The sequence below is a fragment of the Leucopleurus acutus genome (assembly GCF_964270905.1).
Source record: "Leucopleurus acutus genome assembly, chromosome: 16".
Taxonomy (NCBI): Eukaryota; Metazoa; Chordata; class Mammalia; order Artiodactyla; family Delphinidae; genus Leucopleurus; species Leucopleurus acutus.
The window spans coordinates 67,099,488-67,112,936 of NC_139158.1; the positions used below are offsets into that span (position 1 = coordinate 67,099,488).

The 13,449-nt window shown below is 49.5% G+C and overlaps 1 protein-coding gene across 3 annotated transcripts in view; it reads left to right on the forward strand.

Annotated features, from left to right (window-relative positions):
• Positions 1 to 13,449, forward strand: part of PPP1R16B (protein phosphatase 1 regulatory subunit 16B) — a gene marked incomplete at its 3' end in the record, with an annotated part of 98,859 nt that overhangs the window by 81,222 nt on the left and 4,188 nt on the right. For 2 of the 3 annotated variants that reach the window (XM_082857026.1, XM_082857025.1), the window contains 6 exons: positions 2,519 to 2,622; positions 4,397 to 4,521; positions 8,496 to 8,621; positions 9,161 to 9,236; positions 9,905 to 10,034; positions 10,133 to 10,301. In XM_082857026.1, coding sequence (XP_082713152.1) covers positions 2,519 to 2,622; positions 4,397 to 4,521; positions 8,496 to 8,621; positions 9,161 to 9,236; positions 9,905 to 10,034; positions 10,133 to 10,301 — 730 coding nt within the window. The remainder of the gene's footprint in view (positions 1 to 2,518; positions 2,623 to 4,396; positions 4,522 to 8,495; positions 8,622 to 9,160; positions 9,237 to 9,904; positions 10,035 to 10,132; positions 10,302 to 13,449) is intronic. The other variant, XM_082857027.1, reaches the window with a different exon arrangement.

Consider the following 13,449-nt stretch of genomic DNA (forward strand, 5'->3'; position numbering starts at 1 on the left):
CCTAACATAAAATTTACCATCCTTGGGACTTCCTTGGTGGTGCAGTAGTTAAGAATCCTCAGACCAATTCAGAGGACACGGGTTCGAGCCCTGGTCCAGGACGATCCCACATGCTATGGAGCAACTAAGCCCATGGGCCACAACTACTGAGCCTGCGTGCCGAGAGCCTGTGCTCCTCAGCAAGAGAAGCCACCGCAGTGAGAAGCCCGCACTCTGCAACGAAGAGTAGCCCCTGCTCGCCGCAACTAGAGAAAGCCCACGTGCAGCAATGAAGACCCAATGCAGCCAAAAATAAATAAATAAATTTATTTAAAAAAAATTTACCATCCTTGTATTACAGGCATACATCTCATTTGGTTACGGTGTATAATCCTTCCAATAGGCTGCTGAATTTGGTTTGCTGGTTTTTGTTTTTTGGGTTTTTTTTTGGCTGTGTTGGGTCTTCACTGCTGCGAACAGGCTTTCTCTAGTTGGGGCGAGCGGGGGCTACTCTTTGTTGCGGTGCGCCGGCTTCTCATTGCAGTGGCTTCTCTTGTTGCGGAGCATGGGCTCTAGGCGTGCGGGCTTCAGTAATTGCAGGATACGGACTCAGTAGTTGTGGCACACGGGCTCAGCAGTTGTGGCTAGCAGGCTTAGTTGCTCCGAGGCATGTAGGATCTTCCTGGACCAGGGAACGAACCTGTGTCCCCTACATTGGCAGGCAGGTTCTTAACCACTGCACCACCTGGGAAGTCCCTGCTAGTATTTTCTTGAGGACTTTTGCATCAGTGTTCATAAGGGATATCAGCCTGTAGTTTTCTTGTAGTGTCTTCGTCTATCTTTGTATCAGGGTATCATTTTCTTTTTTCAATCTCTTTTTCTCTGTCTGTCCCTATGAGCCTGAATTCATCTCCTCCATGCTTATGTGTCATTGCCATTTTTGCTTTTCTTGCTATAAAAAAAAAAAGCAAGCATACTTCCTTGGCTCTGCCCCCCCCGCCCCTCCCCCCCCCCCCGCCAAATCATGTCCACCTGCATTTCTCTGGGGCAGAATGTGCTTTGGGGGACACCACGTAACGATGCCTTTCCCAGGAATAAGGTCATTTCCCTCTATACAGCTCTGACAGTCTTCTCCCATGCTGAAATTCCTTCTAGTCTGCTTAGTTTCTATAAACACACAGAAAAGGTACCATTAAATTTCAAGCGTATTTAATTGGATTCATCTAGTGATTTGAGGGCACTCAAGCTGGGCCAAGCCCTGTGCTGGGCACAGAGCACTCAGAGATGCTAAAGTCCTGAGGAACCACCAGGAAATCAGGTGATTTCAGTACCAGAGCCAAGACGGAGAGAGACCCATGGGTTGGGGTCCCAGGAGAACATCTGAGTGTAAGGATTCAGGAATAGTGGCCGAGTGCAGGTGACCCTTGGCAGAGGTCTCAGCAGAGCAGCCAGGGCCCATCAGGTGGATACTGGGGGGATAGAGATGCTGCCCTGGCTCAGAGAGGTGGAAGAGCTTACCCAAGGGCACACAGGAGCTCAGAGAGGTCACAGTGGAGGGCTGTTAGGCCAAAGGACTGGCAGGTGGCCCATGCCCACACCTCCGATGAGAACCTGGGTGCGGTTAAGTCTACAGGAGCATCAGGTGGCCACAGTCCAATCTGGGATGGTGCGAGAGGAGAAGGGAGTGGTGCCAGCCTGGTACAGTGGGTCTCCAGCACCAATGTGCACCGGAATCATGGGTTTAAAATACGTAATCCTCAACCCCACCCACCCCACCCCCGAGAGACTCTGTTTCAGGAGGTCCAGAGTGGAGCCCAGGAAGCTGCATTTTATTTCAGTGGTGCCCGGGTGATTCTGCCGCAGGGCATCCCAGAACCATGCACATAGGAACCAGTGGCCCAAAAGGCAGATTCTGCCATGGAGCCCCAAGGCTCTGTCCTGTCCCTATCCTGGTCAGCCTTTGGGGCAGGGACTTAGAGGAGGAGGTAGGGGATAGCTGAGGTTACAAGGAGAAGTGAAAAGAGCTGGCCCATGAAAGGGCCAGGTTTGAGTCTTGACCCTCCCACGTCCTGGCTGTGTGACCTCAGACGAGTGACTGAACCTGTCTGAGCCTTTGTTTCCCTTGCATGAGATGGGGCCAATAATACTGAATCGAGAAGACTGTTAACGAGGATTATATCAAATGATGAGTGTAAAGGGCTTAGATCAAGCCTGGCTCTAAGCAGATGCCTAGGAAGCAGTGCTGCTGCCATTAATGTTGTATTTTCTTATTTGACATCTGTGCCCAAGTGCCTGCCTGCTGGTTCAACAGAGCGGGAAGCTGGGGGAAGTCTGCTGGCACAGCTCTCCTGGGATTTTGGCCCCTTCCCACCTGGGGCCCCTGAGATCCTGGAGATGCTGTCCTTGCTGGGCTGCACCGTGGTCGGGTTGTGGAGGTTGGGGTGCATAGTGGGGTGGGAGTGAGAGGCTGGATGGTAGAGGCAACCAGACCAACCCTCTGCGCACAAAGCTGGCCCTCACCCTGGCCCTCTCTCTGCAGTGGGGCCGACTTGCTTGCTGTCAACTCTGATGGGAACATGCCCTATGACCTCTGCGAGGATGAGCCCACCCTGGATGTCATCGAGACGTGCATGGCGTACCAGGGTAAGGGCGGGGCCACCTGCAGTGAAGTGGGCTTAGTGCGGGGCTGCGGCTCTCTCACATCAATGCAGCTGAACAAGTTACCTAGCAATGTGCCCACCGCCTGCTCAGTGCTCAGGAACTGGGATGGGGCCCCACGATGGTTGTTACCCATGGGGCCCCACGATGGTTGTTACCCATGGGGCCCCACGATGGTTGTTACCCATGTGGAAGATGGTTGTTACCCATGGTTGTTACCCATGGGCAAGATGCGGACACAGAACAACCCTGGAAAACGTGCTGTGCACAAGGAGGGCGTTGCTCTCATCTGTGTCACCCCCACACACACGGGTGGCCTCAGCTGGCCGGGTCTCTTCGTCAGCTGTGACAATTTCAATTCAATAAACATTCACAATAAAGATATATTCCCATTTGGAAAAAATAATACAAAGTCAAGAACATTCGCGGCTGCCTGCTCTGTGCCAGGCACCACACGGGCTGCCAGGGACCCTGGATAAACAAGATGTGGGCTGTCCTCAGCTTACAAATGAGCTTCAGAGAGGAAATGAATGCAGCAGTCAGAGAGATCTGCCCACACTCGCCACCCCAGTGCATACCCCTGAAGGACCTCCTCTTTAGAAATAACTCTCAAATCCAGACCCTGGACTGCAGTCCAAGGTCCTGCCCGGGCTCTGAGCTTGTGTTTCTTCCCAGGTGGCTGCGGGAACTGCCCTTTTGGCCTGCCCGTTCCCTGGCCCTGGCGCTTTCCTTGTTCACCTGCAGAACTTCCTAACAATTTTTGTGCCAATCTGGTGAATCTATGGACCCTTCTCAGAATAATATTTTTAAATGCAGTTATCAAAGCCATAGGATTATAAAGGAAACCACTTCTATTAAAGTAGAGCTCCCCAAATATTTTTAAATGTGTGAAATAGAAACGTTATTGATTCGTGAAACAATAAGATAACATGATATGAAAATACCTACAGTTTCTGTTGGTGACAGAGTCACAGGCACTGCCAATTCTACTGTGAATTTGGCGTCCGTTCTAATGGAAGGAAATGCTACATTTCATTTAAAGGTTAATGAAAATAAACAGGTCATTCTTTTTCTCTTTCAAGTTTATAGACCTCCCCTGAATTCTATCCAAGAATGCTTGATCTCATGGACCTTTTTTTTCAGAGCAAATCACTCTCTCCTTAAATACCATTAGCAGCTGCTAGTAACACTTAAATTCTTCGCCAGAGATTCAGGCTTGAAAATGTGTTTCTGTGTCCCTCAACCTCGGTTTATTCAGCTCTCCATTCAAAAGTTGTATGCTCAGTAATTCAGTCATTGCCGTAATAAAGATTCATTGAGCATCATGCCTGGTGCTGCAAACACAGCTGTAGACGAAATAGAAGAAATTAACAGAGACCTGGTCAAATAGAGCGGTCAGAGGAGGCCAGCTGAGGAGGTGGTCCAGGCTGGACCGAAAGGATGAGATGGAGCCAGGTATTTGAGCAGTTGGAGACAGGTAGGTGGATGGTAGGGGTGGAAGAACTGTGTGTGTAACAGTAATCAATATTACTACAATGCCGACTGGGTACCAGGCAGGAATGGACCTTGTTTGTGGCCCAACACGTGGTGTTTGTATTCACTGGGCCTGGGAGAAATGATCTCTGAGCATATCTATCTACCCCATTGACTGGCAGACCCTCGGGGACAGGAGTCATGCTTCCCCAATCTTCCCCCCCTCCCCTCCCCATTGGGTTCTCTGCCTGGGAATGCTGACTCAATGCCCCCTTCCCCACTGCAGGCATCACCCAAGAGAAAATCAATGAGAAGCGGGCAGCTCCTGAGCAGCAGATGATTTCGGACATTCACTGTATGATTGCAGCCGGCCAGGACCTTGACTGGATAGATGCCCAGGGTGCCACACTGGTGAGGAGAGGGGCCAGGCTGGATTGGGCTGGGAGGGGGTCAGGACCAGAACCCAGACCAGCTAGAACTGAACTGGGCCAGTGCCGGTGGAGGCCAAGCCTATACAGTTGGGGCCTGTCCATGGCTTTGGACCTCCCCCACCTCTTGGGGCCAGGGGTGGCCCTGGAATGTGAGAAGTTAGTAGAGCGGGGCTCAGCCGCTTTGAGAAGCTGGGGCTGGGAGTCGGGAGCCCTGGGTGGGAGGCTTGGCTCTGCCATTCGCCTCTTCTGTCTCTAAGTTTCTCCTTTACCTCAAGCTCCAGGTGTCCATCCTGAGTTCATTATTTCCGCCTCCTCCTGTGATGTCTCCTGCCTAAGGACTGGTACCCTGTTCATCTGCTCACCCAGGCCATCTTGCTTTGCACTGTTCCCTCCCCTGCCTTAGTGTACCCTCTCCCACCCAAGTGCCTTGCCTCGCTGGCTGTCCCTGACGTTGCCGCAACAGCCTCTCCTCTGGGTTCCCTGACTTCAGAGGCCAGACACCCCCAGGCACCCATTCATCACTGGTTCACCCATCCATCCATCGGTTCACCCACCCATCGACGTCCTCTATGCCGCATGCGGTACTAGACCCTGGAGACGGAGAACAATGGAACCTTCTCTCTCTCTCTAATCTGCCTCGTTAGCTCCACTCACCCTTTCAGCTCAAGTGTCAGTGACTTGGGAAACCTTCTTGATCTTTCTTCATAGGCTCTCATAGCATGATACAGCTCAGTATTGCGGAAGGTCTGCTTCTGCAGCCTCTAAACTGAAAATTGGAGCGTGGCCTTGGAAGCCCACCCCACCACTCCCAACCTTGCCCATGGCTGGGCCCTGCCCTAGGCTTGTGGTCTGTGTGATCGTGAGGCCTCAGGGGTTTCAGAATCTTCAGCTCACCAGGTAGAGCTCAGCAGTGCCAAGTTCCCTCACTGTCCCTCAGGCCTGACCTGGTGGCCCAGGTGTGACAACTGGGCTTCTCCTACCTGTTCCTGAGCCCTACCCTCTGCCTCATGCCCTTTTCTTTTCTTTTTTTTTTAATTTAAAAAATATTTATTTATTTATTTTATAGTTAATTTACAATATTATATTAGTTTTGGGTGCATAACATAGCGTTTCAATATTTTTATAGATTATACTCCAGTTAAAGGTCTGACAAAGCAATAGCCAATATTCCCTGTATTGTACAATATATCTTTGTTGCTTATTTATTTTATACATAATAGTTTGTATCTCTCAATCCTCTACCCCATCTTGCCCCTCCCCCGTCCCTCTCAATATTGGTGAGTCTGTTTCTGTTTTGTTATATACATTCATTTGTTTATTTTTTAGATTCCACATATAAGTGATAACATATTTGTCTTTCTCTGTCTGACTTATGTCACTTAAGTGTAATACCCTCTAGGTCCATCCACATGGCTGCAAATGGCAGAATTTCATTCTTTTTTATGGCTGAGTAATATTCCATTGTCTATATATACCACACCTTCTTTATTCATTCATCTTTGATGGACACTTAGTTTGCTTCCGTATCTTGGCAATTGTAAATAATGCTGCTATGAACACTGGGGTGCATGTATCTTTTCAAATTAGTGTTTTCATTTTCTTTGGATATATACCCAGCAGTGGAATTGCTGTATCATATGGTAGCTCCATTTTTAGGTTAATGCACCTCATGCCCTTTTCTATGAACAAGGTCCCTGCTCAGATCACCTGCTCAGCCCAGAACTCAAGGATAGAGTCAGGTAGTTGGATCGAGTACTGCTGCATGAACGCTGTATGAAATCATGGCCAGGCTGTATCAGGGAGTTGCCCACCGTAGCTGGAGCTCCTCTGGGTCTGTGGCTCAGTCCTCTAGACACAGGGGTCTGCTCCGCTTGGGCTAGCCTCATAAGTGGCTCACCCACATGGGCCGGGCACATACTAGGTCTCAGGTCTTCCCAGTAAAGTGGGGAGATGAATAGTACCTTCCTTAAGCATTGTTGGGAGGACTAAATGAGATTCTGCATGTAGGTGCTCAGCACAGCGTCTGTAAATGCTCAATAGATGCTAATGATTAACACATTATTATTATTAACATTAGCACTCTACTGTATATAAAATAGATAAACAACAAGGATCTACTGTATAGCACAGGGAACTATATTCAATATCTTGCAATAACCTATAATGGAGAAGAATCTGAAAAAGAATATATATATATATATGTACGTATGTATAATTGAATGACTTTGCTGTACACCTGAAGCATTGTAAATCAACTGTACTTTAATAAAACAAAAAACCACCAATATTGCTCTCCCAGTCATACCTTTTTATTCCCAGCCATGTATGTGACCCCACAGCTTGTAATGTCTGGCTGTCCAGCTGTGTGTCATTCCCAACCACTGGCAAGCAGCAGATATTTATAAATCAGAAAATGATACCAACTTTCACGTGTGCCTGTACCAGATCACACCCTGAGTTTTTTCTACAAATTAAAAAATAAAGGAAAACCTCTATTTGCCAGAACCTTACAGCAACCTGACCCCAGGATGATGCAGCATCTGGCCATCAGGGCTCTGTTCTGAAGGCCATGCTTTCCCTGTCCCACTGGCTGGGGCTCTGTTGCCCCAGACCTTGGCCCCCCCGAGAGCCCTCTGATTTCCTCCCAGCCTGGCTTCTGCTGGCCTCCTTGGGCTCTCACCTGTCTCCCACCTTGTCTGGGCATTTGGTTTCTCTTTGCCTCGTCTCCTTCTCGCTCCTCCATCCATTCCCACAGTGCATCTTGTCATCACTTATGGCTCTCTAAGGATGTTCATCACTTACTGAGGGTTCGTCACGTGCTAAGTACTTTATGTATTTTCTGGGAGATTGGGCAAGTGGACAACTGAGGTCTGCAAGGTGGTATCCATCACCAGAGGCCTTAAATGGTGCCAGGTAAGAGAGATGGGGCCTCAACATGAGCTTTCCCTTATTGGATGTATTGGGTATCTATTGCTGCATAACATACTAACACAATATGTAACATCTCAAAACAACAATAAATATTTATTATCTCACATCATTTCTGTGGGTCAGGGAATTGGGAGCAGCTTAGCTGGGTGGCCCTGGCATGGAGTCTCTCATGAGGTTACAGTCAAGATGTCAGCCAGGGATGCAGTCATCTGAAGGCTTGACCGGGGCTGGAGGACTCACTTCCAAAGTGGCACACTCACACGGCTGCAAGTTAACACTGGCTGTCGGCAGGAGGTCTCAGTTTCTCATCTCTTAGGCTCTCTCCTTAGGGCTGCTTAAGGGTCCTCACAACATGATGGCTGCCTCCCTCTAGAGTGACTGATGCAAGAGAGCCTAAGGTGGAAGCAGCAATGACTTTTATAATCTCAGAAATCACACACCACCACTTCGCCACATCCTATTTGTTTGAAGTGAGTCACTTGTTCTGGCCCACATTCAAGGAGGGAGGCATTAAGCTTCATCTTGTTTTTTTTTTAATTTTTAAAATTTTATTTTTGGCTGCACTGCGTGGCTTGTGGGATCTTAGTTCCCCGACCAGGGATTGAACCCAGGCCCTTGGCAGTGAAAGCGTGGAGTCCTAACCACTGGACCACAGGGAATTCCCTAAGCTTCATCTTTTAAAGAGAGATGTGTCAAAGAATTTGTAGACATACTTTAAAACCACCCTATTGGACCTCTGAGACCCCTTCTACAGGGCTCGATGCAGAGTAGGGACTCAGTAAATGCTGTTACCTTAACTATAGGGCTTGAAGACGGGAGAAAGGCTCGCCTGTCTGCCTTACCTTCTAGTTCCATGTTGCAGACTTACTAATGCTCTGTAACATGGCTGGTATTTCCACCGCATTCTATTCCATTCTGCTGGCCCCAAGTATGATCTGGGACTTGGGTCAGGGAACGGGCACTCCTGCCTCCAAATGAGGGACCAGCCCCATGTGGAATGCTCACGTCTTTCTTCTCCTTCAGTTGCACATAGCTGGAGCCAATGGATACCTGCGGGCAGCCGAGCTCCTCCTGGACCACGGGGTGCGCGTGGATGTGAAGGACTGGGATGGCTGGGAACCCCTGCACGCGGCTGCCTTCTGGGGACAGGTAGTTGTCACCCACAGGGCTGTGAAGGAGGCCATCACAGGGTCAACCTGCTGTCCTTTGGGCTGGAAGTTGGTTCAAAAGAACACAAGACCCACTTAGGGTGTTGGCTACGGCTGGTATGTGGGATATGAAAAGACCTAGGGAGTTTGCAGAAATGATTGACGAGTTGTGTCCTAACAAGACGACAATCCAATTTGCTGGAAAATTCCCCACATTTCTGCCTTGAATAGTTTCTCCATTTGTCTCCCAGATAGAAATCTCGGTGGCTTTCACCATTCCTCTTTAAACACCTGACAGCTCTGGAGTTATAGCTGACTCCTTCTTCTGTCCCTTGGTATGGCCCAGACATGCTGGAGGAGGTGTCAAGCCAATTGCATTTGCCGGGATTCCTGGCTTTAGGGGGCAGAGCCTTCCCTGGGAGTCAGCTTTGCCCCACCATTCTTTGGATCACATCCTAAGAAGCTTTGAACACTCTCTCCACCTCTTAGGCTTTCTGAGCCCTGGGCAGGGGGGAACCTTGGCTTCTCCCTGTGTTTCAGATGCAGATGGCAGAGCTATTAGTGTCCCATGGGGCCAGTCTCAGTGCTAGGACGTCCATGGATGAGATGCCAATAGGTAAGTTCAGGACAACACTTGGTACATACATAAGCATTCATCGATTTTTTGATGAATAGAGGATAAATGGTTAAATATATGGTTGGATAGACGGTGGGTTGGTGTGTGGATGGATAGTTGGATGAATGAATAAATTAATGGGTGGTAGATGGATGGATGGATGGATGGATAAGTGGATGAATGTATGTATGAATGAATAAGAGGATGGGTGGGTAGAGGATGAGTCTATGGATGGATGACTGGTTCAGCGAATAGGTAGACGGCTGAACAAAAGGATGAGGTGGATTGAGTGGGTAGGGATGTATGATTTCAACATCTTTTCATAAGTTCTTGCTTGGGCTACATGGGGTACCTGCTTGTTTCTCTTGATACTTTTTGTGGGGAATTAATGACTCCTCTTGGAAGCTATCAAAGGTGTCTGAATCCTTCGGTCATAACTGGGAATTGGGACTGTACATGGGACGTGGGTTTCCTCTTCTTACACTCCTCTAAGGATTGAGTCATAGCCCAGGAAATAAGGCTGGCAATGTTTTCTCCCCTCCTCCCATGTCCCAAAAGATGCTGGGAGTTTTCAGTGGGTTGGCGTGGCAGCTCCTCTGGTCTGGAGGGCCCTCAGGGGCCACAGCCCCCTGCACTATCCCCCACCATGGGCTCCTTTGCCCCTTCAGACCTGTGTGAAGAGGAAGAGTTCAAGGTACTGCTGTTGGAGCTAAAACACAAGCACGACGTGATCATGAAGTCGCAGTTGAGGCACAAGTCATCCTTGAGCCGGAGAACGTCCAGTGCGGGCAGCCGCGGGTGAGTCAGGGGCAGGGCAGCCGGGGCGCCCGAGGATGCCCCCACCCATGGCGCCTGGATGCAGCCTCTCAGCATCCCCCCACCCCCACTCCCCTTAGGAAGGTGGTGCGTCGAGCCAGCCTGTCGGACAGAACCAACCTGTACAGGAAGGAGTATGAGGGAGAGGCCATACTATGGCAGCAGAGGAGCGCAGCCGACGATCAGCGGACCTCCACCTACAATGGGGACATCAGGGAGACCAGGACAGACCAAGAGAATAAGGACCCGGTGAGTGCCTGCCTCCTGCCTGGCCCCCGTCTTGGTCACTGCCGTGGGAGGGGGACAGGGCCTCAGCCTGGTGTTGCCTCTTCATCTCAGAGCCTTCAGAGGGAGGTCAGCTGGCCAGTGCCCTTAAACTAGCTGGATCCTGTCTGATGTGGGCAGCTACCGTGGTTAATGGGGCAAGCGTAGGGTGTGTTCGTGTCAGAGCTGGGAGACCTGCACACAGTAGGGACTCATAATTGCCAGGGAGTGAGTGATCACCATGTGCCTGCTTGGGCTCCAGCAGAAGAGAGATTTAGTTCTGAGCTGCCCAGAAGAGAGATTTAGTAGGGCAGCCACCCTGGGAGAGAGGGCACTACAACTTCTTCGGGGGAAATATAACAAGATGTTGAGAATTGTGTTGAGACATCAGGTTGGAAGAAAATTTTTGAAAAATAGTAAGGGGCTGGCAGGACATCTAAGAAGCCGGCTCCAGGAGGAGCCAATGGTCTGGGCATTCAACCACTTTCCTAAGAGGATGCTGTATTAGTTTCTGAGAGCTGCTGTAACAAAAGACTGCAAACTTGGTGGCTTGAAGCAACAGAAGTGTATTCTCTCCCAGTTCTGGAGGCCAGAGGTCTAAAAATCAAGGTGTCAACAGGGTTGGCAAGGTGTCTGGGGTCTCAGAAGGGAAATCTGTTCCACGCCTCTCTCCTAGCTTTTGACGGCTCAGGCCTTCCTTGGCTTTTTGCTAGCAGGCCTCCAGTCACTGCCTCTGTCTTGACATGGCCTTCCTTGTATATGTGTGTGTATCTCTGTTTTCTCTTAGAAAGATACCAGTCATTGGATGAGGGCCCACCCTCATCCAGTATGACCTCATCTTTTTTTTTTTTTCCTAACATCTTTATTGGAGTATAATTGCTTTACAACGTTGTGTTAGTTTCTGCTGTATAACAAAGTGAATCCGCTATACGTATACATATATCCCCATATCCCCTCCCTCTTGTGTCTCCCTCCCACCCTCCCTATCCCACCCCTCTAGGTCTCATCCAGTGTGACCTCATCTTAATTTAACTGATTACACCTGCAAAGACCCTACTTCCAAATAAGGTTACACTCAGAGATGTGGGGTGGGTATGAGTTTTGGGGGGACACTGTTCGACTCAGTACCGATACACTCAGGTCCATGCATGGCTGCAGCCTTGCTGAGAGGAGTGAGCAGGTTTGGGACCAGAGCAGAAATGCTGGGGACAAGAAGGAAGAGGCTGACCATACCAGTAGGGGTCTGCCTTTGTGGTTCTTCCATTACACGATGAGCAGTTGAAAACATTTCTAGCAAGTGTTGCTTTGGAGGGATGCAAAATGTCTCAGTGGGGCCCTGCTTCCCTGCGCGAACAGGGAGGTCACATGAGGGCTTGTCTTGCCAGCTGGAGAGAAGGCAGGAGAATCCCCATCAAAGCACTGGCTGGGATGGAGCCGGCACACGTGGAGCTTTTGTCTTCCTTCTTCCCTAAGCTTGGAGGTTGGGAGAGAAAAGAGTTGTAGATCAAAATCGAATCACATTTCAAATGCCTCCCAGCTATGCTTTAATTATTTTTTCTTTGTGATTCATGTGTAACTTGTGTAAAGTACACAAATCTTAAATGAATTTTTCAATAAACTTACAAACACATACCTTCCAATGAAAGTATAGAGCATTTTTGTCATCCCAGAAGGCTCCCATGTTCTCTTTTCCAAGGACTTCTCCCACCCCAAAGGTAGCCACTATGTAACTTGGAGCACTAAAGATTAGTTTTGCACCTGCATCTGCATATGAATGGACCCAGGCAGTCTATGGTCCTTTGTGTTTGGTTTCTTTTTTGGGGGGGATGGTACGCGGGCCTCTCCCTGTTGTGGCCTCTCCCGTTGCGGAGCACAGGCTCCGGACGCGCAGGCTCAGCGGCCATGGCTCACGGGCGCAGCCGCTCCGCGGCATGTGGGATCTTCCCGGACCGGGGCACGAACCCGCGTCCCCTGCATCGGCAGGCGGACTCTCAACCACTGCGCCACCAGGGAAGCCCTGTGTTTGGTTTCTTTGTGTCTCCGAGATTCCTCCACGTGGTGGCATTCAGCAGCAGTTCATTCTTTTTCATTGCCCTGTAAATTCTATTATTTACATAGTCTACAATTTATGTGTCCATTCGTCTGTTGGTGGACATTTGGGTTGTTTCCAGCCTGGGCTATTTTGAATAAAGCTGCTCCGGACATCCTTGTGTGTGTCTTTTGATGGACACAAGTGCTGTTTTCTGTAGGGTATTTACCAAGGAATGCGGTATGAGTCACGGGGTAGGCGATATGTACCTTTCAGAGATCCTGCCAAGCAGTTTTCCGGAGCAGTTGTACCTGTCTGCTCTCCCTTCAGCAGTGAAGGCGCCTTTCTTGCCAGCTGTTGGGTTAGTTAGTTCTTTGCGTGTGAGCCGTCCCAGTGGGGTTGCTGTGTAGCTCAAATTTTTAGTTTGTTTTTCCCTGATGGTGGATGATGTTGAACCTTTTCTTGTGCTTATTGGCCAACTGGTTATCGCTTTGTGCTTCGTCTCTTCTTTAGCCCTTTTTTATTGGGCTGTTTATCTTTTCCTGATTGATTCATAAGAGAGACTGAGATTCTTCAAGAAACCCTCAGGGGTTTCCCTCTCCACGCCTGCTCCTTTCTGTGTGTCTATTCGGATCTCACAGGCCCCAGGATTCTCTCAGAAGTGCTCATTGATGTAGAGTTTCATAAACCATTAGCCCTGTAGGGAAAGGGTGGGGGGACAGGGATGCTGGAGACCAGCCTGAGTTAGGTCTGAGTTTGTTGTTGTTAATTTCTGGAGATTCCTCATCAAGGCTCCAGTTCGTTTGGAGTTGAGTGAAAGCAATCAGATGGGCCACTTGGCCTCAGGGGCTGGGGTTTCAGACCAGGGAGGAGAAGACAGGGTACAGAGATGGCATAGCCAGAAGCAGGCAGTCCTCTCCCAGGTGCTCAGAAGTCCTGTCCCAGGGAAACTGTCAGGGTCCAGGGTCCCTGTCCCAGCCCCAGAGGGAACAAGGAGATCACAGGATACAGCTGCAAAGCTCAAAGCTCCTTCCTTTTTTGTTCCTACTACCTTTCAAGGCCTTAGGTGCTGTCAAGGACGTAATAGTCTATAAGGTAGGGATT